Source organism: Camellia sinensis, chromosome 14, assembly GCF_055761805.1.
Source record: "Camellia sinensis isolate YWXY chromosome 14, ASM5576180v1, whole genome shotgun sequence".
NCBI lineage: Eukaryota > Viridiplantae > Streptophyta > Magnoliopsida > Ericales > Theaceae > Camellia > Camellia sinensis.
In genome coordinates, this window is record NC_138974.1 from 66,189,909 (window position 1) to 66,210,579 (window position 20,671).

Sequence of the window (20,671 nt, forward strand, 5' to 3'; positions counted from 1 at the left end):
GCTGTACACCACGGTTTATTGGAAGAATGGGGCTGAACCTCTAAACCGAATCTTGTGAAGTGATACAGCACCACAATGTGTATCAGGCTGCGAATTAGAAGTGTTTTTTTTTTTTTTTTGTTTCATTTAATACAGCACTACAATGTGTATTATTTGAGACTTATGGAAGTGTTTGTTTTGATTTCATATAACACTAAAATGTATATCATTATCATTCGTGAAATATGGAATTGTTTGTTCGATTTGATATAGCACTAAAATGTATATCGTTGAGAAATATGGAAATGTTTTGTTTGACTTAGATATGACACCAACATGTATATCCATCATGAATTTTGAAAGTGTTCTAGTGGGGAATTATGATCTCATCAAATGATTTGGCCAGGGCACTGAGCCTTGTTTTCAAACTCTAAGTTGAATAAGAAATGGAAAGTGAATTGTAACACGGACACGAATGTCATGGAACAGTAATGTGAGGTAAACGAGTGTACAAGTGTTGACCATCTATCAACTGCTAATCTTTTAGTCATTGTTTATAGTTGGTTTAGTGTATTTCTACTGGGCCATGGCTCACCCTTTATGGGACACCATTTTCAGGTACAGGAAGCATGCCACCTCCAAGGACATAGCTTGAGAGGCTAGAGGCAGGCAGACGTTTGTGGTTGTGTTATCTTTTGTTGTATTACATGTAATTTCAAGCTAAGGGCTTAATGTATATTTGAGTTAGTACTCTCCTCTTTGTAACCAAGTGTTAACTTGGAAAACTGTAAGCCCGTAGGGCATTTGCTTTTGCTGTTAACATGTAATGCTTTTGTAAAGAATTACTCTGATGAATAGAATGGTGTTTATCTCTTATATCAATGCATGTCTAAATTGATGGGATTAATGTTATTATTTTGAGGGCGTTACAGGTTGGGCTGGATTGGTGGTCCACCAACCTAAACTTTTTGAGCCAAGTCTATTGTAGATATACATACTTGTGCATACATGAAATATATTGCAGATATTTTTTTTCCCATCAGTTTTGGACCATTACTCCAGCAGTTTTGTAAAAGTAATGGCCATTAGTTTCCAGCCTTCATGGGCATTAGTTGCTAGCCTTCATGGTTGGAGGCTCCTCCTCTCTCTACCATTGTGTATAAAATGAGGCCCATCTTTTTTGGTTTTTTATAGATTTTTTGTTTCCAGAGTATATTAGTCAGCTTGCTTGTTCATATAATATATTCTTCTTGGGTTGAGAGAGTGCTTCCATTGTCGATTCGCTAAAGCTAACAGAAGGTACGTCTACGTTAGCCAATCTAAATCGTATTATCTTGGGAGACAGAAGTTGACGTTCCTCCAGTACCTACGGTGAGGTAGTTAATCTGTTTTGAGGAGACTGTGATATCACACAGAATTTGGTTTGATTCCTTATTTTTAATATTTCGATTAAATATGTATTTCTGTTAATCATGTTTCATGTTTCATGCTCTAGAATGTAAATTTCTCAAATATGGATTCATTTGATGTTCTATTATTTAATTTAATAAATCATGAATCTATTTATCTTGTTTAATTATATAATTTAGACAACAAAGAGATCCAGGAGTTAAAGGCATGAAGTTAGTGGCTCAAGAAAGAGGCTTGAGGGTGTGACACATGGCAACCTCTGAAAGAAAGATAGTTTAAGGCAGTTACAGCAGTTGCAATAGTTGTAGATCATGGAAAGTTAAAGGAAGCAAGCAAATGGACACGTGGCAACATGGCATGGCCAGTGAAGCCATATAAAAGCTGAAATTTCAAAGATGAGAAAACCTTCAACCAAATTCACAACCCATGTGAAATCTAAGAGTAGTTCTTATACTTAGGAATAGTGCATCTGTAATTCAACCTTCAAGTTTGGCCCTATCGATTGTGATGCTATCTGGACTTGTAATTTGATTCTTATAATTAAGTGACAAGTTTAAGTGTAATCAATTGAATTTTAGTTTGTTTATACTTATTTTTTCACATTATAACCTCTAAAGAAATCCTTGAATTTGTTAAGGCATAGGATACCAACCACATTGCTTGATTGAGTTGTTTGTGAAAATTAGTTTTTCTGTCGAATCACCTCTGTCGATTTGACCCAAACTAGTTTTTTGCTAACATATTTTGGCACGCCCAGTGAAACATGTCTAATTTGAAGTGATGGCTTAGAAGAAACAACATGAGATCTTTGAAGACCTTAGGAAAAGGGTTCATACCCTATTTATAAGTGTTCTAGCAGCACCTGGTGCATTGCATTTGGGCGAGGCACTAGCTCCTGGGTCATTGCACTTGGGCAAGGCAACCACGTGGCATCACCACGTGGCAAGTTCCATTAATTGCCTCCCCAAGCTTATCTTAAGGCTCATCCTTATCACTTAATTCATTTTATTTTATTTTTTGGTTAAACACAATGACTGTTAACTTAAATTAAATTATATTTTAGCACATATAACTATTAAATTAAATATATTTATTATGTATATATGTTTTGTTGATATGTACGCGGTGTTAAAATTAATTAAACATTTAGGGTGTCACATTTTTCCCCCTCTAAATAGAAGTTTGTCTCCAAACTTGACATACCTTGGTTTTCAAAAAGGTGTAGGTATTTGGCCCGCATTTAATTTTTAGCTTCCCAATGTTGCTTCTTCAACCCGATGATTTCTCCACAAGAAAGAGGTATGATCTTGTTTCAGAGAATCTGATCACGATAGTCGAGAATTTGCACTGGTTGTTCTTCATAAGAGAGATCTTCTTGAACTTTCAGGGTCTCATAATTGACAAAATGCTCAGAATCTCGTCGAAGCATTGAAACGTGGAACATATTGTGGACATTGGATAGTTCAGGTGGTAATGCAAGGCGATATGCCACAGGACCAATTCTTTCTAGTATCTCAAATGGCACGACGTAACGTGTGTTTAACTTTCGTCATTTTTCAAATCAGATAACCCTTCTTGTCGGTGAGATCTTTAGAAAAACATGATCTCCTATTTAAAATTCTAAGTTCCGTCTCTATATGTCTGCATAGCTTTTTCAACGGCTCCGGGCAGTGTGAATTTGCTGTTGGATGGATTGAATTTTATCACTTGTTATCTGCACGATTTCAAGCCCCAATAATTTTCTGTCTTCGATTTTCGTCCAACATAAAGATGATCAACACCTCCTTCCATACAGTTCTTTGTAGGGTGCCATTTCAATTCTTGCTTGGTAACTATTGTTATAAGTAAATTCCACTAAAGATAAGTGCTTATCCCAATTAAGGTCTAAATTGTCTTTTCGGATTGTCCATTAGTTTAAGGGTGATAGGTGGTACTAAACTTCAATATTGTTCCCAAACCTTTTTGCAATTTGTCCCAGTAGTGTGACACGAATCAAGGGCCTCTGTCAGACGCGATTGAAACTGAGGTGCCGTACAGTTGAATGATTTCTTTGATGTATAAGGTGGCGAACTTATTGAGAAAGTACGTGACTCTGACTGGTAGAAAATGCACCAACTTTGTCAATCGATTGACTATAACCCATATCACATCATTCTTCAAGGCCGACTATGGTAGTCCGATAACAAAGTCTATAGTAATGTGTTCTTATTTCCATTCAGTAATAACAAGTGGTTGTAGTAATTCTGTTGGTTTTTTATTTTCCGCGTTAACTTGTTGACATTGTAAGCATTTTGAAACATGACTCGCTATGTCCTTTTTTATTCCTATCCACTAGTAGTGCTCCTTCAGATCATGATACATTTTTGTATTGCTAGGGTGGACTACAAACCTCGAGCTTTGAACTTCCACCAATATCTTCTTCTTGAGCTTTGGAATGTCGAGTACATAAATTCGATTTTGAAATTTTAGCATTCCAGTGCTTATAGTGCAATCAGGATCAGGCATACTTCTTTGCTCATCGTATTTTTTCTTTAGAAGTTTATCTTCACATTGATGAGCTCTAATTTCTTTAATCAAAGTAGATTCCACGATTATGTTGGTGAGCAATCCATTGGTCTTGCAGGGGATGAGGGTACATGCCAAGCTTCTAGTAATTTTTCGATTTAATGCATCGGCTACTACGTTAGTTTTGTCTGAATGGTGACCTATCTCTGCATTGCAATCTTTCATAAATTCTAGCTATCGCTATTGCCTCATATTCAGTTCTTTTTGTGTAAACAGATATTTAAGACTCTTATGATCAGTATAAATCTCGCAGGTCACTCCATAGAGATAATTACGCCAAATCTTGAGGGTGAAGATTACAGCGGCCAATTCTAGATCGTGGGATGGGTAGTTCTTCTCGTGAGTCTTTAGTTGACGCGAGGCATATGCAACGACTTTTCCATTTTTCATAAGGACGCAACCTAACCCGTTGTATGAGGTATCGCTATAAATTACAAACCCATCCATTCCAGTAGGGAGTGCTAGTATAGGGCCTAACACTAGTCTATTTTTCAACTCTTGGAAGCAATCTTCCTGTTCGTTAGTCCATTCAAACGGTGTGTTTTTCTAGGTGAGTCAGGGTCAAGGGTGATGAAAGCTTCGAGAAGTCTTGAACGAACAAGCAATAATAGCTTGCCAATCCCAAGCAGCTCCGAACTTCAGTCACATTAGCGGGTCATAGCCAATCTATAATTGCTACAACCTTCTGTGGGTCGACTTAGATGCCATATTTCTTTATGACGTGATCGAGAAATTGTACACTAGTGATCCAGAACTCACATTTCTTTAACTTGGCATACAGTTTGTGATCACATAGTGTCTGTAGAACTCTTCGCAAGTGGTGTTTATGATTTTCTGGTGATTTGGAGTATATAAGAATGTCATCAATAAAGACAATGATGAACTCATCAAGATAGGGTTTGAACACCCAATTCATGAGGTCCATAAAGGCTGCTGGAGCATTTGTGACGCCAAATGGTATGACGAAGAACTTGTAGTGCCTGTAACGTGTTCTGAAGGCAATCTTTTCGATGCTTTCTGTTTTGACTTTTAATTGATGATAGCTAGAACGCAAGTCAATCTTTGAGAATACTTGAGCACCTTGAATTTGATCAAACAAGTCATCGATTCATGGCAAAGGGTACCAATTCTTGATGGTGACCTTACTCAATTCTCGATAATCGATACACAATCTCATCATACCATCATTTTTCTTTATGAACAGTATTGAAGTGCTCCATAGTGAGGTACTTAGTCGAACGAAGCCTTTGTTTAGTAGTTTCTGGAGTTGAGTCTTCAATTCTTTCAATTTCATCATGGACATACGGTAAAGGGTTTTTGATATCGGTTGTGTATTGGGTTGAGTTTCAATGGTGAACTCAATTTCTCGATCAACCGAGGTACCAAGTAAGTCATTAGGAAAGATATCCGTGAATTCTCAAACCACAGGGATTGCATCAAGTGTGGGGTCCACTTATCGAGTATCGATCACATAACAGATATAACTACAACAACTTTTCCTTAGAAGTCGTTGGGCCGTCATGGAGAATATAATACATAGGGGGGTAGAGACTCTAGTTCCATCGAAGATGAGCTTGCGCTAGTTTGGTGATTGTGGGGAGACCTTTTTGGCTGGGCAATTAATAAAAATGTGGTTGGTAGCAAGCTAATCCATCCCTAGGATCACATCAAAGTTGCTAATATGAAGGGAAATCAAATCCACGTATAAGGTTTCTCCTTTTAAGGCTACAGTGCAAGATTTATATATGTCAATATTAAGGGTAAAATTACCAAAACGAAAAGGCACAGATAGTGCATATCCCAAGGGTTCTAGTACTAATGTTAATTTGGAAGTAAAGTATGGTGCAACAAAAGAATGGGTCGAGCCAGAGTCAATGAGAACATGGGCTAAATGTCCACAGATAGAAAGTGTACATGACATAACATTCTCGATAATGTCCGGGTTTCCAAGCACTAAGGCAAAAGCTCTCCCTTGGCCTTTTTGGTCTTTCCTCACACCTGTAGGTACTGTAGCCTTTTGAGTTGATTTAGAGAAGCCTACTATAGGTTTAGTGAATTTTGGACAGTCTTTCACTAAATGGCCAATTTGACCACATCTAAAGCATGCTCTCGTGTCTCGGTGGCATCGTCCCCAATGAGTCCCTCTATAAGTAGGAAAATTTGGAATGGCGTTGCTTCCAAGGATAACAAGATTTTGGTTGCCCGAACTAGTCGAGCCCGTATTTGCCTTCTTTGGGGGTGCAACACCAGATCCTCTGTTGACTCTTTCCCAAAACCGTTTCTTATGGCTTGTTTTCCCAGAACATGAGGCTTTAATCCTTTTTTTGGCGATGTATGCTCGATCCACCTCTTCTGTGTAAGTTGGCAATTTTAGAACCTCAATCTTGTTTCTGCTCTTTCCATGATTCTTTTCGTTGGTTCTGTTCCACTGACAGACGATCCAGTTCCGTTACCATCATTGACCATTACTACAAGTATAGACTTAGAAGAAAAAATAATTTAATAAACGTTGCACATTTTTGCCAATATCACACACATACACACACACACACACACACATATATATATATACATATATACACACCAATTTTATCATTCACATATAGTGTTGGTGCTACATAAGTTAGAAGTCATGTTAAGAGTCTAATCTAGTCAACACAAAAATAGGGATTAGAACTAATCGTGGTCAGCTCACAAAAAGAGTCATCCTTTCCCTAGTCTAAATCAAGGAGTCAAACAACCATGAAAAATAATGTTGCATGAGTGGCTCAAACTCCTAACCTAGCTGCGCTACTCGAAACCCATGCTACCTGGATTACGTAAATGCGGACACACTGTATATATCCCCAAAATACTCGGTTAGTGACCTTACAGGTGTCTCGAGATATGTCAAATTATTATTGAAATCAACGTTCTGGACATTAATAATGTCCAGAGGGTTAGGGGTGTCGGTGAATTCAGCAAACACTAGGGGCAAGGGCGCGACTACGAAGCAAGGGTCATCTAGTTCTGAAGTGATCTCGACAACGTGGATAGGTCTAAGGTATCTTCCTCGTGTATAGCCAGAGCTCTGTCTCCAATGCAAGAATGCTATGTCGTCAGGATCAACTTGCACGTATATCGGTTGATCCATCAGTTGGTCTAGGACTGGGTATAGTTGTCTAATTATACTTTCAGAATCGCCTGATTCTTCTGGCAAGGCGGGGGTGTGGTGCTCTTCTAAGATCCCTACTAGACTCATGGTCTCGAGCTCACGCCACAATAACTCACTGAGATTTTGCTTGGACATCCCTACATCACATAAAAATTAACTATAGGGCAAGAAAAGATCATGCATATAGTAACCAATGTGTCAGAATAGTCTTGAAATACTAATATATATATATATATTATTTATTTATTTATTTATATTATTATTTTTGTTGTTGTTGTTGTTGTTGTTGTTGTTTTCAGTGGCGGAGGGACATTGGGGCGAGGGGGGTCACGTGTGCCCCCCTGACTTTTCAAATTTTTTTTTTTTTTTTGGTGTGGTCTTGCTTACACTTACACACAATGCCCTTTTCTATACATAATACAAACACACTGACACACCACACCACACGCACCCATGTTTTTTTTTTTTTTTGAATCCCAATCCCAACTAAACATTGATGCACAACTTTTTTTTTGGATAAGTGCACACAACTCCAATTATGGCAAGGCTAAAACCCTAAAACCCTAAAAGTGTATGAAATTCTTTATTTTTTTTATTTATTCACAGTACTTGTTAAGTGTCTTTGTATTTTCTTTGTCTTCTTTGTCTCCTTTTGTTACTTTGCAATTTACCGACTCGCGATTTACCAGATTAGGATCACACAACACAGATTTGAGACCACACTACAACCTTGGTATCTTCTCTTCATTGTTTATTGGTAACTTTATTTATTTATTTTTTTACTTTTAAATAAAAATTATGAGTATTAATTTATAGTTATTTGTCAAGTTTTGATTTGTAATTTTTTTTTATTTGTTATTATTTATGCTAAAATAAGAGATTTTGATATGCTAAAATTATGAATCTTAATTGGTGGTGATTTATATTAAAATTAGGGATTTTGGTTTGTTGTTATTTTTGCTAAAATTAGGGATTTGATTTGTGCTAAAATTAAAAATATTAATTTGCAGTGATTAATATTTAAATTAGGGATTTTGATTTGTTATAATTTGTGCTAAAATTAGAAATTTAGATTTGTTGTGATTTGTGCTAAATTTAAATTTTTTGATTTGTATTAAAATTAGAGATTTTGATTTGTGGGGTTTGTGATTTTGATTATGAATTTTTATTTTGATTTTTAGTTTTTTTTCAAACAGTCATGGAGAAATATTTCAAAAGAAAATCAAAGTTAGAATCATCTCTTCCTCAAGAAGAAGATGATAATTATTCTTTCGCAAAACAAAGTCGCATAGAAATCAACTTAGTAAACCTTTTTACAGATCCAGGACTAAGGCCTCGGATTATGAACTATAATGCTAATGATTGAGACCAAATTCGTAGGGCATATCTACAAAAAGGTCCTTGTTAACTTCGTGATCATAATTTTCCACAAAAATTATTTGGACAAAAACTTCAGTGATTTAATCAAGCCTGGTTTAGTGAATTTCCTAATTGGTTGGAGTATAGTGTAGCAAAAGATGCAGCATTTTGTTTATGTTGTTATCTTTTCAAACCCAATATTGGAGATCAAACTGGTGGTGATTCTTTTGTTGGTGAGGGTTTCTCAAATTGGGAGAAAAAAGAAAAAATTTTGACTCATGTTGGAGGTCCTAATAGTGCTCATAATTAAGTTTCGAGTAAATGTCAAGACTTATTAAACCAAAACGAACATATTCAAATGATTTTTTTCAAACAATCTGATCAAGCTCGAATTGAGTATCGAACCCGTTTGAATTCATCGGTTGATTGCGTCAAATTTCTTCTAAGACAAAGACTTGCGTTTCATGGGCTTAATGAATCTGAAAATTCAAGTAACCAAGGAAATTTTCTTGAACTTCTCAAGTTTCTTGTTGATCATAATGAAGATTTCAAAGTGGCTGCATTGAGCAATGCTCCACAAAATCTCAAGTTGACATCTCCTGATATTCAAAAAGACATTGTAAATGTGGCCGCATTTAAAACTATCAATGTGATTATTAGAGATCTTGGTGATGCACTTTTTTCTATTTTGATTGATGAAGCCCGTGACATATCAATCAAGGAGCAAATGGTAGTTGTAATATGATATGTTGACAAAAAAGGCCAAGTGATTGAGCACTTTTTGGGTATTAAGCATGTTGGTAATATGAATGCTCTCTCACTCAAACAAGCTATGGTAAATTTATTCTCCAGACTTGGACTGAGTATTTCCAGATTGCGGGGTCAAGGATATGATGGGGCTAGTAATATGCAAGGTGACTTCAATGGTCTTAAAACACTTATACTAAAAGAGAATCCTTGTGTATATTATGTTCATTGTTTTGCTCATCAATTACAATTGGCACTTGTAGTTGTGGCAAAGAATCATAATCAAAATGCTTTATTTTTCACTTTGGTTTCTAATGTGGTGAATGTTGTTGGAGCATCATGTAAACGTCGAGATATTGTTAAGGAGAAGCAAGCTGCAAAAGTTGCTGAGGCACTTAATACTGGAGAGCTATCTAGTGGGCAAGGCTTAAATCAAGAAACTAATCTTAAACGTGCTAGTGAGACACGTTGGGGTTCACACAATGGTACTTTAGTCAGCTTGGCTAGTATGTTTTCAACAGTGATTGATGTACTTGAAATGATTTTGGAGGATGGTTCAAATTCAGAACAACGAGCATAAGCAAATGTATTGTTGGACTTAATTCAATCATTTGAGTTTGTATTCAACCTTCATTTGATGAAAACGATATTGGCTATTACAAGTGAGTTATTGCAAGCACTACAAAGGAAAGATCAAGATATTGTTAATGCTATGAATTTAGTTCAAAATTTTAAAGTACGGCTCCAAAAGATGAGGGAGAGTGGGTGAACATCTTTACTTGATGATATTTTGTCTTTTTTGTGAAAAGCATGAAATTGATGTTCTCCAAATGGATGATATGTTTGTAGCTCGAGGGAGAAAAAGGCGAAATGCTAAAAAAATTACAAACTTACATCATTATCGTGCTGAGTTATTCTACACTGTTTTGGATATGCATATTCAAGAACTAAATGCTCGTTTCATTGAGTTGAACACTGAATTGTTACTTTGTGTGGCATGTTTGAATCCATCTAACTCTTTCTCTAGTTTTGATAGGAAAAAGTTAAATTTTATCCCAAAGAATTTTCTTCAGTGGAGCTCATGGTACTTAATGATCAACTTGATACATATATTATCGACATGTTATCTAGTAGTGAGTTCTCAATATTGAATGGAATTGCCAATCTTGCTAAGAAAATGGTGAAGACTGGAAGAAACAAAGTATATCCATTGGTGTATTTGCTATTGACTTTAGCATTAATATTACCTATTGCAACTGCTACTGTTGAGAGAGTATTTTCAGTTATGAATAGTGTGAAGAATCGATTACGGAACTGAATGGGTGATGAATGGATGAATGATAGCTTGGTTGTTTACATTGAGAGAGATATTTTTTATGGCATTGACAATGATACTATCATGGAAAGTTTCAAAAGATGAAAACTCTTCGAGGTCAATTGTAAAAGTTTAAAATTAAAAACTTTTTGTAATGAATGTTAATTTTTTAATGTTTAATATTAGCTCGAAAAATTATTATTATGTTATTGTTATTGATTGGGGAAGAAAAATTTTGAGATTATAATTAATAAGTGCCCCCCATATTAAATTCCTAGCTCCGCCACTAGTTGTTGTTATTGTTGTTGTTGTTGTTGCTATTGTTATTATTAATATTATTAAACCTTGGCTCTGATACCACATTTGTCATGACCCAACCCCGAGTGCTTAGGGCTAAATTCACAACTGGCTAATTAATTCTAATTTTAACAAATTAAGTGGCGTAGACGGAGACAAGATAAAGTAGTAAAGAAATTAAATAGGTAGATAAATAATCGAAATACTCAATAAATTAAAAAAAAAATTATTTGGGACTTTTATTTATTTTATTGATGATCGGACAATTATAAATATATATATATATATATATATAAAGTCCTTATCAAGTCTTGTGCTAGTCCCATTACACGAGGTTACTACTTTTCCTTACATATTATCACCTGAAAGGGGACAACAACTTATCAGTCTTATCTGATTGGTAAGGAGCCTACCATGCATGACCAACCAGAGGAAAGTTTTAAGCTTGTGAAGAGCTTTCATTTTCCATATCCATTGCCAGTCCAGGCCATCTTCCTCCCTGTTTAGTAAGAGCATTATAGGTTGCTAAGGTAGAGAAATTGCCATTTGTAGTTCCTTGCCAAATTGGAGTGTCCATAAAACTCACAAATCTAGGTCTCTAGATACTAAGGATGTTATCTTTGTCTTGTGGGGAGATGAGGTGCTAGATTGAGGTTAAATCCCAATTACCTTCTGCATCAAGAATGGAGCTAACTGTTGTTGCGTAATCAATGTTAGAATTTGGGTTAGTGTTACACAGAGGTTGAGTGCCACACCACCAATGAAACCAGAGTGATATATTCTCCACATTCTCTACATTCCATTTGATGTTAGCCTCCAAGACCTCCCTGTTTTTAATTATACCCTTCCAAATATGAGAAACATTTCTCTTTATAGGCCAGTTAGAGAATGAATGATGTTAAAGATATTTAGAATAGAGGATTTTACACCAGAGGTTCTCAGCTTTGGTAGTAACTTTCCAGCCCAGTTTAGAGATTAAAGCAGAGTTCTGCTCCCTAGTTTTCAAATGCCTAACCCACCTTGTTTTTTACTTTTGCGAACTTGATTCCAGTTCACAAGATGGACTTTTTTGGCAGTGTCAGTACTGTCCTAAATGAAGTTCCTGTTAAGTCTATCAATTTTATCACAAACAGATTTGGAAATTTCCATAGTTTACATAAGATGGTTAGGAATAGCTGAAGTAACTGATTTCACAAGGGTAACTCTGCCAGCTAGAGAAAGAGTTTTAGCTTTCCAGCCAGACAATCTGATAGTGACCTTGTCAATGATATCCTTAACATGGTTTCTACTAAGTCTGCTATGGAGAATAGGAGTACCTAGGTATTTACCAAGATCATTAGTAAGAGATATACCACATTAGTAACTAAGAGAAAGAGCCTCTCTCCTAGGTATGTTAGGAGAAACAAAAGTTTAGACTTATGGAGATTAATTTTTTGGCCAGAAATTTCACAGAATTCATTCAAAACTTCCATGATGCAATCACAATTCCTTCTGGTAGCCTGAGCAAAAAAGTATAAGGTCATTAGAAAAAAAAAAGATGAGAGATAAGGATACTATGGTTGGCAACCTTAAGACCTTTCCAAGCTCCACTCTGGGTTTTGAGTCTAATCATATTAGAAAGGTTCTCCATACAAAGTACAAACAAATAAGAGGACAAAGGATCCCCTTGTCGGAGACCTCTCCCAATATTAATGCTAGGAAGCCTCTCACTAGTCCAAAGAATAGAAGAATTAATAGTAGTAACACAATTCATGATGAGATTTATCTAATCAGGGTTTAGGTGAAATTCTTTAAGTGTGTGGTGAACAAAATCCCAAGATATACGATCATAGACTTTCTCAAGGTCAATCTTAAGAACCATACCACCAAATTTGCCTTTCTTATTCCTGAGTGTGTGAATGATTTCCTGAGTTATGATAATATTATCAGTGGTAGTACGACCAGGATAAAGCTACTCTGATTAGGGCTAATGAGATCAAGAAGCAAGGGTCTGATTTTGTTAACAATGATTTTGGTGATGGTCTTATAGGTCACATTACTTAGGCTTATGGGCCTAAATTGCTTAATATTTTTAAGATTGGCCAGTTTAGGAATTAGCACAATAAGAGTTTCATTGACCTCTTTGGGGATGGTTTTGGTAGAAAAACAGTGTTTGACAAAATTGCACATAGAAGGTCCCATAATATTCCAATTTTGGTGATAGAAAATAGCTTGTAAACCATCAGTCCCAAGTGCTTTAAAGGCTTTTATGTTCTTAATGGCTTGCCAAATCTCATGATTGGTAATGGGGCTTGCAGGGTCTTATTGTCCTCTCTAGTAAACCAGGCATTATTAATGTCCCTCAAGTGTTCAAGAGGAAGACTCTCCTCAGGTTTAAACAACTCACTAAAATGATGGATGATAGGGTTTTTGATGTCTTCAAAATTAGATAGCCAGCTCCCATTGTCATTCTTCAACAAATTGATTTTCAATTTTCTGTGCTTGTTGACGGTAGAAATATGGAAAAATTTGGTATTGTTATCACCCAAGGTAATCCATTTAACTCGGGATTTTTGGAACCAGATAAGTTTTTCCTGGAAAAGGGTTGAGTTATATTGTTTAATGAGATCATGTTCAAGCAGGAAAAGGTTATGGGAATAGGTTTGGGTTTGGGATTTTTGGATGCCTTCTATACGAGCCAAAAAAGATCTTTTTCTTTTATATACGTTACCAAATACATCCTTATTCCAAGTTTGCACATTATGAGTAAACTCATGAATAGCTTCGACAAGATTAGAGTTCATGTTAACCCAAGATTTTAAGACAACATTAGAAAAAGTAGGATGACAAAGCCAAGTAGCTTCAAACCGAAAAAGCCTGTTTTTAGGATTAGAGGAGTACATACCTTGTGTGAGAACAACCAGTGGAGAATGATCTGAGTAAGTTCAGGGCAGAATCCTCATAGTCCTTTCTAGAAATAGGGCTCTCCATTTGTCGTTGCTCATGGCTTGGTCCAGTTTCTCCATGGTGTTTGCCAATCCTTTCCTATTGTTCGTCCAGGCGAGTTTGGGACCAATATTCCTGAGGTCAATGAGATTGCCGTGGTTGATTCTCTTTGTGAATTTCTGAGCTCGGTTGTGGTTGTAGTTTAGAGAGTAACTTCTTTTTTCATTCTGGTTAGTGAAGTCATTAAAGTCCCTTGCAACAAACCATGGTTTTTCCATGGTTTGAGCAGTTTCTTCAAGGTTGTCCCACAATTCCTCCCTTTGAGAAAGGTTGGGGCTAGCATAAATAGCAGATAGGATCCATTCTTCATAGTCCTCCTTGTGGATGGTAGCCTGAATAACTTGGCTTGTGGCATGAGAGGCTCGGATGTTGACTTGGTCTGTGTCCCAGAGTAGCCAAATTCCTCCTACCCTTCTTATTAGGTCGACTATGGTAGCCACAGTGAACCCCAAGTTGTTAAAGAAACTGCCCATAGAGCTGTAGGAAACTTTCGTTTCCATAAGTATGAGAATTGATGGTTTGTGAGTGCTGATAAGCTCTCGCATGTTGCATTTAAAGGCATTACTGCCTGCCCCTCGGCAGTTCCAAAATAACATATTGAGAGAATCCATAGTAGGATAGTCAGGGAGGGGGTCAGTAACCAAGCTTGTGAGGATACTTCTATGATCTTGGTCCCTTGATCACATAGATGCCATCTGAACTGAGTGAGTTGATGGCCCCACTCTGGAAGTCCATCTCGACTCTATGCTCAACCATATCTATTCAATCCACCATACCGTAGTGACGAGGTGAATTGCTTATCTCCCTTGATCTAACAATAGGCTCAGAGAATGATTCTCCATCTTGTGTCGTGTAACCTTCGATCGTGAGATCTCTTCGGTCTCCATGGTGACTTCCTAGGTTAGGAGATTTCCTGTGTTTGGGGGTTGAGAGGTCATCTTTTCTCCTAAGGATAAGATCTGAGGATTGTGCGTTTGGTGTGTGGTTGGAAGGTACTTCTTCAGCTGACTCACCCATTGAAATTTCTAGGGTTTCAATTTCTTTTCCCAAAGAACTGGGTTTGGTAGTCGACTGAGCAATAGACTGGTGGCTACAAGTTACCTGGGATAAAGTGTCCTTGTCTTTAGCTCCATTAGCCTTAGGGGAGGACTAATATGGTTTGCTCTGGATGTGGTTTTGATTCATGGCAGGCTGGTGGGGGTGTATATCTTGTGGAATGACTTTGGTTTTGCTTGACCCAGCATGGGTTTGAGTTTGAGGGTGTGGGCTGGATATTTCCTTATCTAGGCCCAGTTGTGTAGTTTTCTTTCCTCTACTGTGGGTCTCCTCACGTTGGAGTCCTTTACCCAACTCAGTGAACCTATTTGCGTTTGGGTTTGGCCCAGTTAATTGGGCCTTTCGATTAATTATGGCCTTATAAGTTCTCTTAGTGACCATCATCCAGGGCCCATACATATCTTCTACCCTATCCGATTGTTGCAGGTTTCCGTTGGTACCAAGAGTGGCCATTGTAGTTGAAGCCTTATTCCCTGAAACGGCTAGTTGTCTTTCCTCCGTCGATAGCATGGTCCGGTGAGCCTCTTAGGGTTTGGGATTCGCCGCTTGGTATTTGCACAATTCTTTGCGATGATCTACCCTGTCACAGAAAAAACAGAATGAGTGGATAGATTCATATTTGATATTATATCTTTTCTGGCCTAATATGAATCATGGATAAAGTGGTTTGCTTAGATCCAATTCAATGCACACTCGAGCAAAACGACCTCTGGTTGCCATGGCTGTGGTCAGGTCAATTTTCAAAGGTTTACCAATCTGCCTAGTGATTGCAGAGAGGACCTTCTCTTAAAAATATTCAATTGGAAGCTTCAGAAACCTAACCCACACTGCGGTAAAGGTTTCAAAAGCTTTTGACGCCTTGAAGTTAGGCTTCCATTTACGCACTGTGAGGTAGTGGTCCATGATGACCCACAGTCCTCCTGAGTAAACTCTAGCACAATCATCCAAAGAGGAGAATTTGAATAAAAAGTAATTGTTGCCTAGCTCTATGGCAGTAAATTCCTCTTGTAGGCCCTATAAGTTTTTAACTCTTGTGAAGAGCAATTTGTACCCGATGCTTTTACCCAGTAATCGGACTAGTAAAGTGTTGGTCCAAGGTTTACGAATCTGCTCCAGCAACTTCTTGGGGAGTTTTATTTGTGGGATACCCTGGTGGTTCTGTTGGAGATTGCTCTCATGGATGTGGGTGTTTCCCTCATTATCTTCCTCATCCACTAAAAGCTGATCCATGGTCTCATCAAAGCAGAAATCGTTGTTTTTGGGAGCTGTTGGAGCTTCCTTAAACGATTTTATCGGCTGGCCCTTAGTTGGTAAGGGATGAGTTGCAGTTCCTTGTGATCCATGCTCAGTCAAGTAGTAAGAGGACAAACTAGGGATTTCAGCAATATCCATGCCGACGTCTCTTGTATCGTCATTGCTTTTGATCTTCTTGGTGCTTCGAATCAAATAATCTTCCTCCTCTTGGGATTTCATGACTGAATCTAAGGTGCAAGTCGTTGGGTCACTCATTCCAGATGGCTCACCATCATCATGCAAAAAGGAACAGCAAACATAGAGCAAGAGATAGATTCCCAACTTGCAATGCACCAGATTTAGGATGGAGCTGAAAGAACATCCCCCTACAGAGCTCTGATAGAAGATGCCAATTTCATGCTGAAGAGATGTAATTGCAGCATCTAATATACCCCTACAGAAGCAAATCAATGTGCCGATGCACTTGCCAAAATTGGAGTCAACCAATCGGAGCATTTGGTGTTCCTTGATGACCCTCCTAGTTCTATCTTCTCTTTTCTCATTGCGGACATGGTCTCTGTTAGTTCACATAGGGCTTGATGCCCTCTGTTTGACTATTTGTTTGTCCTGAAACTCTAATACTTTGTTATCCATTTCATTTTAATCAAAAAAAGAAAGGGGACAACAACTATAAGCACGTAGCAAAGTGAGAAATATTATATTGAGAGCATAAGGGTATAAAATCATCATGGATAATTATTTAAGCTGGAGAGAGAATAGTTTGGTTCAGTAAGTCATCAAACAACGGAAACAAAATGCAGAATTATAGCAAAATAATCATAACCATAGTACAAAACATAATAAAGAGTCAATGGATCCATGACAACTAGAGAGTCACAAAGTGACTAATCAAAGGCCAATGATTATTTAAATCCCCCAAGGCATGAGACTGTCAGAAGATTACTAAAGTGACAATTCACAGGGTTAATGGTTATTCAAGTCCCTCAAGTCATGAGACATCCATGGTGGTTCTCACAAAAGTAAATATTTATATACTCATTGTTCAATAATTTCTAAAATTTAAACAATCATATCCATGTGTTTTGATTTAAGCAAATAAGGTTCTAAAATAATTAACATAATTGAAACATTAATATAATTTATAAAACATGAATTGCATAAAATAATTTGTGGTAACTCAAGATATATGTAAAATATTTTATGGTAACTCAAGGTATAATATTCCTCACTTTAATATTAACCTTACTTTTACTTCTCCGTTCAATTAAACTCCCTCATTTACTGACTGACCACACTTTCTTTTGTTCCTCTTCCTTGCTCCATGCCCTATTTATAAGTGTTCTAGCAGCACTTGGTGCATTGCATTTGGGCAAGGTACCAACTCCTAGGTCATTGCATTTGGGCAAGGCAATGACGTGGCATCACCATGTGGCAAATCCCATTAATTGTCTTCCTAAGCTTATCTTAAGGCTTATCCTTATCACTTAATTCAATTTTTTTTGGTTAAACACAATGACGGATAACTTAAATTAAATTACATTTTTGCACATATAACTATTAAATTAAATATATTTATTATTATGTATATATGTTTTGTTGATATTAACGAGGTGCTAAAATTAATTAAACATTTGAGGTGTCACATTATTACTTAAGTAGGAGGTTGAATGTAATGCCCCCAAAGTGCGTATAGAAAGTTATCCTTATTTAATTAGGGGTTAATGTGCTTGCCATTGGAATTGAAGAACTATCCGTTGGATTATGCCTTTGAAACTAGATTGGTGACCTTTACCAAACAACCTGAAAATTTTCCCTCCGCTCGAGTGGAATAGTTGGCGCTCGAGCGTAATTTTGGGGTTCCCAGCAAATTTTGCAGGCAGCCTGAGATTCTGTGAGTTGTGATTTCCCGCTCGAGCGGGGGATTAGACGCTCGAGCGGACTACCTTGTTGGTCTGCGCGCTCAAGCGCAAGGTTGGGCGCTCGAGCGGGTCTCCTGGTTAAGTTTAAATTTCTGAGGCACGTAGGTTCGTTTTTGGACATTTTTATTAGTGTATTTAGAACCTCCTTATCTTATGTTGGAGTATTGATTGAGATGATAATATGATGGTAAAGTAAGATTAGATCAAAAACTTTAATTTGAATAATTCGTTTACGACCAACCGTCACTCTTTTACCCTTTTCTTGTTCCACACTTGGAATTTGGATGTGAGGTTAGAATCATTGGAAAGCTTATTTTCTGGGCTTCAATTTGGGCACAAGAACGACCTAAAACGGAGTCCGTATGGGGGAGTTATACCTCTTTGAAGTTTTGAAATTTGTGCTGGGAGCAGGTCCGCTCGAGCGGGAATAGCGGGTTCAAGTATATTACAAGTATAAGCATGTTACAAGTTCACGTATGTTATAAATTTAAGTATGTGTTTCAGGTATGTTTCAAGTATATGTTACAAGGGCTTTAATGCCAATATGTTTACAAGGGCTTTATGCCATTTTCAAGGGCTTTAATGCCAATATGCTTACAAGGGCTTCATGCCACTTTCAAGGGTTTTATGCCATTTTCAAGGGCTTTAGTGCCATATGTTACAAGGGCTTCATGCCATTTTCAAGGGCTTTATGCCACTTTCAAGGGCTTCAATGCCAACAAGTTCCAAGGGCCTTAGTGCCATATGTTACAAGGGCTTCATGCCATTTTCAAGGGCTTTATGCCACTTTCAAGGGCTTCAATGCCAACAAGTTCCAAGGGCCTTAGCGCCACATGTTACAAGGGCTTTATGCCACAAGTTACAAGGGCCTCGTGCCACATGTTTCAAGGGCCTCGTGCCACCATGTTTCAAAGGCTTTATAGCCATTATGTTTATGTTGCAGGATTGGGCCTAAGGCCATACGAAATGAAAACAGGAACAGATTAACTACATGATCTTCGCATTTATTTATGCATTGTTATGTACTATGTTTAAATTGTGCATTTATGTATCATACTATTCACTGAGCCCGGCTCACCCTCTGTTATGTCTGTTTCTATAGGTCACCAATCAGGCGGTCAGTCCTAGCCAAGACGTCGCTTTCTTTTTGTCAACCTCCATATGTCCAGGCACTGTTTAAGTCATTTAATTTCTTAAGTTGTCAAGATGTTGGTTTGCTTATGAGTGTCCATCTAAGGTGGTTGTATATACCTTTCATTTTTGTTTTTTTGTATACGCCCGACTTTAGGGCTGGAACTGTAAATGCGTATGTACATACTCTGGGATATAGTTGAGACTTTATTTATCTGGTATAATGCATGTGATGAATGAGATCCTGGCATGTAGGAGTAGCTCAATGGAGTTTAATTGTTCATTATTATTTATCTATTTATTTTTGTGCTTCCGATAAGGCCCCGTATGTTAAATTACCAGGTTACATGTCCGTCTCTAAAGAGGTCATGCCCAAACTTTTAGGGGCGGGCTTGGGGTGTGACAGGTGGTATCAGAGCACGAGTTGCTATCTCACACACGACTCCATTGAGCTTTAGGATGTCTAGAAAAGACTTAGGCATCATGCATGACATCTTTCGTGCATATGAAAGGAAGTGATAGCAACGATTATGGTATATGTGATGACGCTAACCATAATGGTTATTATTCATGTCTGTTATACTTGTATATTGTGTGTAATTGCTATGCAGAACATGATAAGACCTGCAGATGGGATTAAATTAATGAAGCTGCGCGCAGCGGAAGTGTGGTGAAGATTCGAACTGGTCGGTAAGATGATTTATATGTAAAGATTAAATAAAATATATATTGCTGGTTGTTAGGCATTTGTGAGAAAGGATGACGATAAGTGACTTGGTGAATTGATTAAACTCTAAGCATGGAATATTTCTAAGAACAAAGGAAATACTATATGTGATAAAGGTAGAATTATTCCTTACTATGACACTGTTTGGATTTGTGGTTTTGAGAAAGTAGAGGCTAGGCATATAATGACCTCCTTTAGCGGGTGTAATTTGTTTATGGAAATCTGTAAGCTAAATGTGCACTTTGAAATCTGAAATTTAACACTACCATTTGTAATCTATTTTGTTACGTGTGAATTATAATCTGTAATCCATATTTTTCTACATGATATGTATAAGAACATCAAAGGCTAAGGTTTATGCAATTGTAGTGTTTTGACTTGACTAATGAAGAAGTACAAACATGTTGAGTTTTGGGGAAGATGAAATAATAAGAGACATTAGAATTATGGTAGCTGACAACTCTTGGAATAGAATATTTGATGGTTGATAGCAAGCATGGAACTAGTAGTTACGAGTTAGCATGTTGGCATTGCTACCTGGAATGTTGCTAAACGCAAGTATTATGATTGTGCTCACATAATGTTCGATGGACTTTTGCCCTTGTCCGGTTTATTTTGATGTGTCTCCGTACTGAACCTACCATTATTAGTTAAGGAGGAGGTAGTTGTATAAGAATTAAGGCTGTTCCTTTATCGTAATTTGCAATGAGTGGTCATTAGAATGAAACTTATGTGATTCGTGTTAGTTCGAGATGTCATACCAACAATTACAT

At 37.3% G+C, this 20,671-nt stretch overlaps 3 protein-coding genes across 3 annotated transcripts; 2 read left to right on the plus strand and 1 right to left on the minus strand.

The window, feature by feature from the left end:
* Window positions 1–8,825: 8,825 nt before the first annotated feature.
* On the plus strand, window positions 8,826–9,212 carry LOC114274165 (uncharacterized). Its single transcript, XM_028216036.2, has one exon. The coding sequence runs from the start codon at window positions 8,826–8,828 to the stop codon at window positions 9,210–9,212; it is 387 nt and encodes a 128-aa protein (XP_028071837.2).
* Window positions 9,213–9,299: 87 nt separating this feature from the next.
* On the plus strand, window positions 9,300–10,532 carry LOC114309177 (uncharacterized). Its single transcript, XM_082904958.1, has 3 exons — window positions 9,300–9,743; window positions 10,024–10,204; window positions 10,288–10,532. Exons 1-3 carry the CDS (start codon window positions 9,300–9,302, stop codon window positions 10,530–10,532), a joined length of 870 nt encoding a protein of 289 aa, XP_082761084.1.
* Window positions 10,533–13,750: 3,218 nt separating this feature from the next.
* LOC145807048 (uncharacterized) lies at window positions 13,751–14,422 on the minus strand. Its single transcript, XM_082904959.1, has one exon. The coding sequence runs from the start codon at window positions 14,420–14,422 to the stop codon at window positions 13,751–13,753; it is 672 nt and encodes a 223-aa protein (XP_082761085.1).
* Between the last annotated feature and the right edge of the window lie 6,249 nt (window positions 14,423–20,671).

Excerpts from the sequence above, each read along its gene's own strand:
- LOC114274165 (XM_028216036.2), top strand. The coding sequence starts at position 8,826 with ATGATTTTTTTCAAACAATCTGATCAAGCTCGAATTGAGTATCGAACC.
- LOC114309177 (XM_082904958.1), top strand. The coding sequence starts at position 9,300 with ATGGTAAATTTATTCTCCAGACTTGGACTGAGTATTTCCAGATTGCGG. Across the intron at positions 9,744-10,023 it reads TGTTTTCAACAGTGATTGAT|CATGAAATTGATGTTCTCCA; the intron begins GTACTTGAAATG and ends TTTTGTGAAAAG. Across the intron at positions 10,205-10,287 it reads GAACACTGAATTGTTACTTT|TGGAGCTCATGGTACTTAAT; the intron begins GTGTGGCATGTT and ends AATTTTCTTCAG.
- LOC145807048 (XM_082904959.1), bottom strand. The coding sequence starts at position 14,422 with ATGGATTCTCTCAATATGTTATTTTGGAACTGCCGAGGGGCAGGCAGT.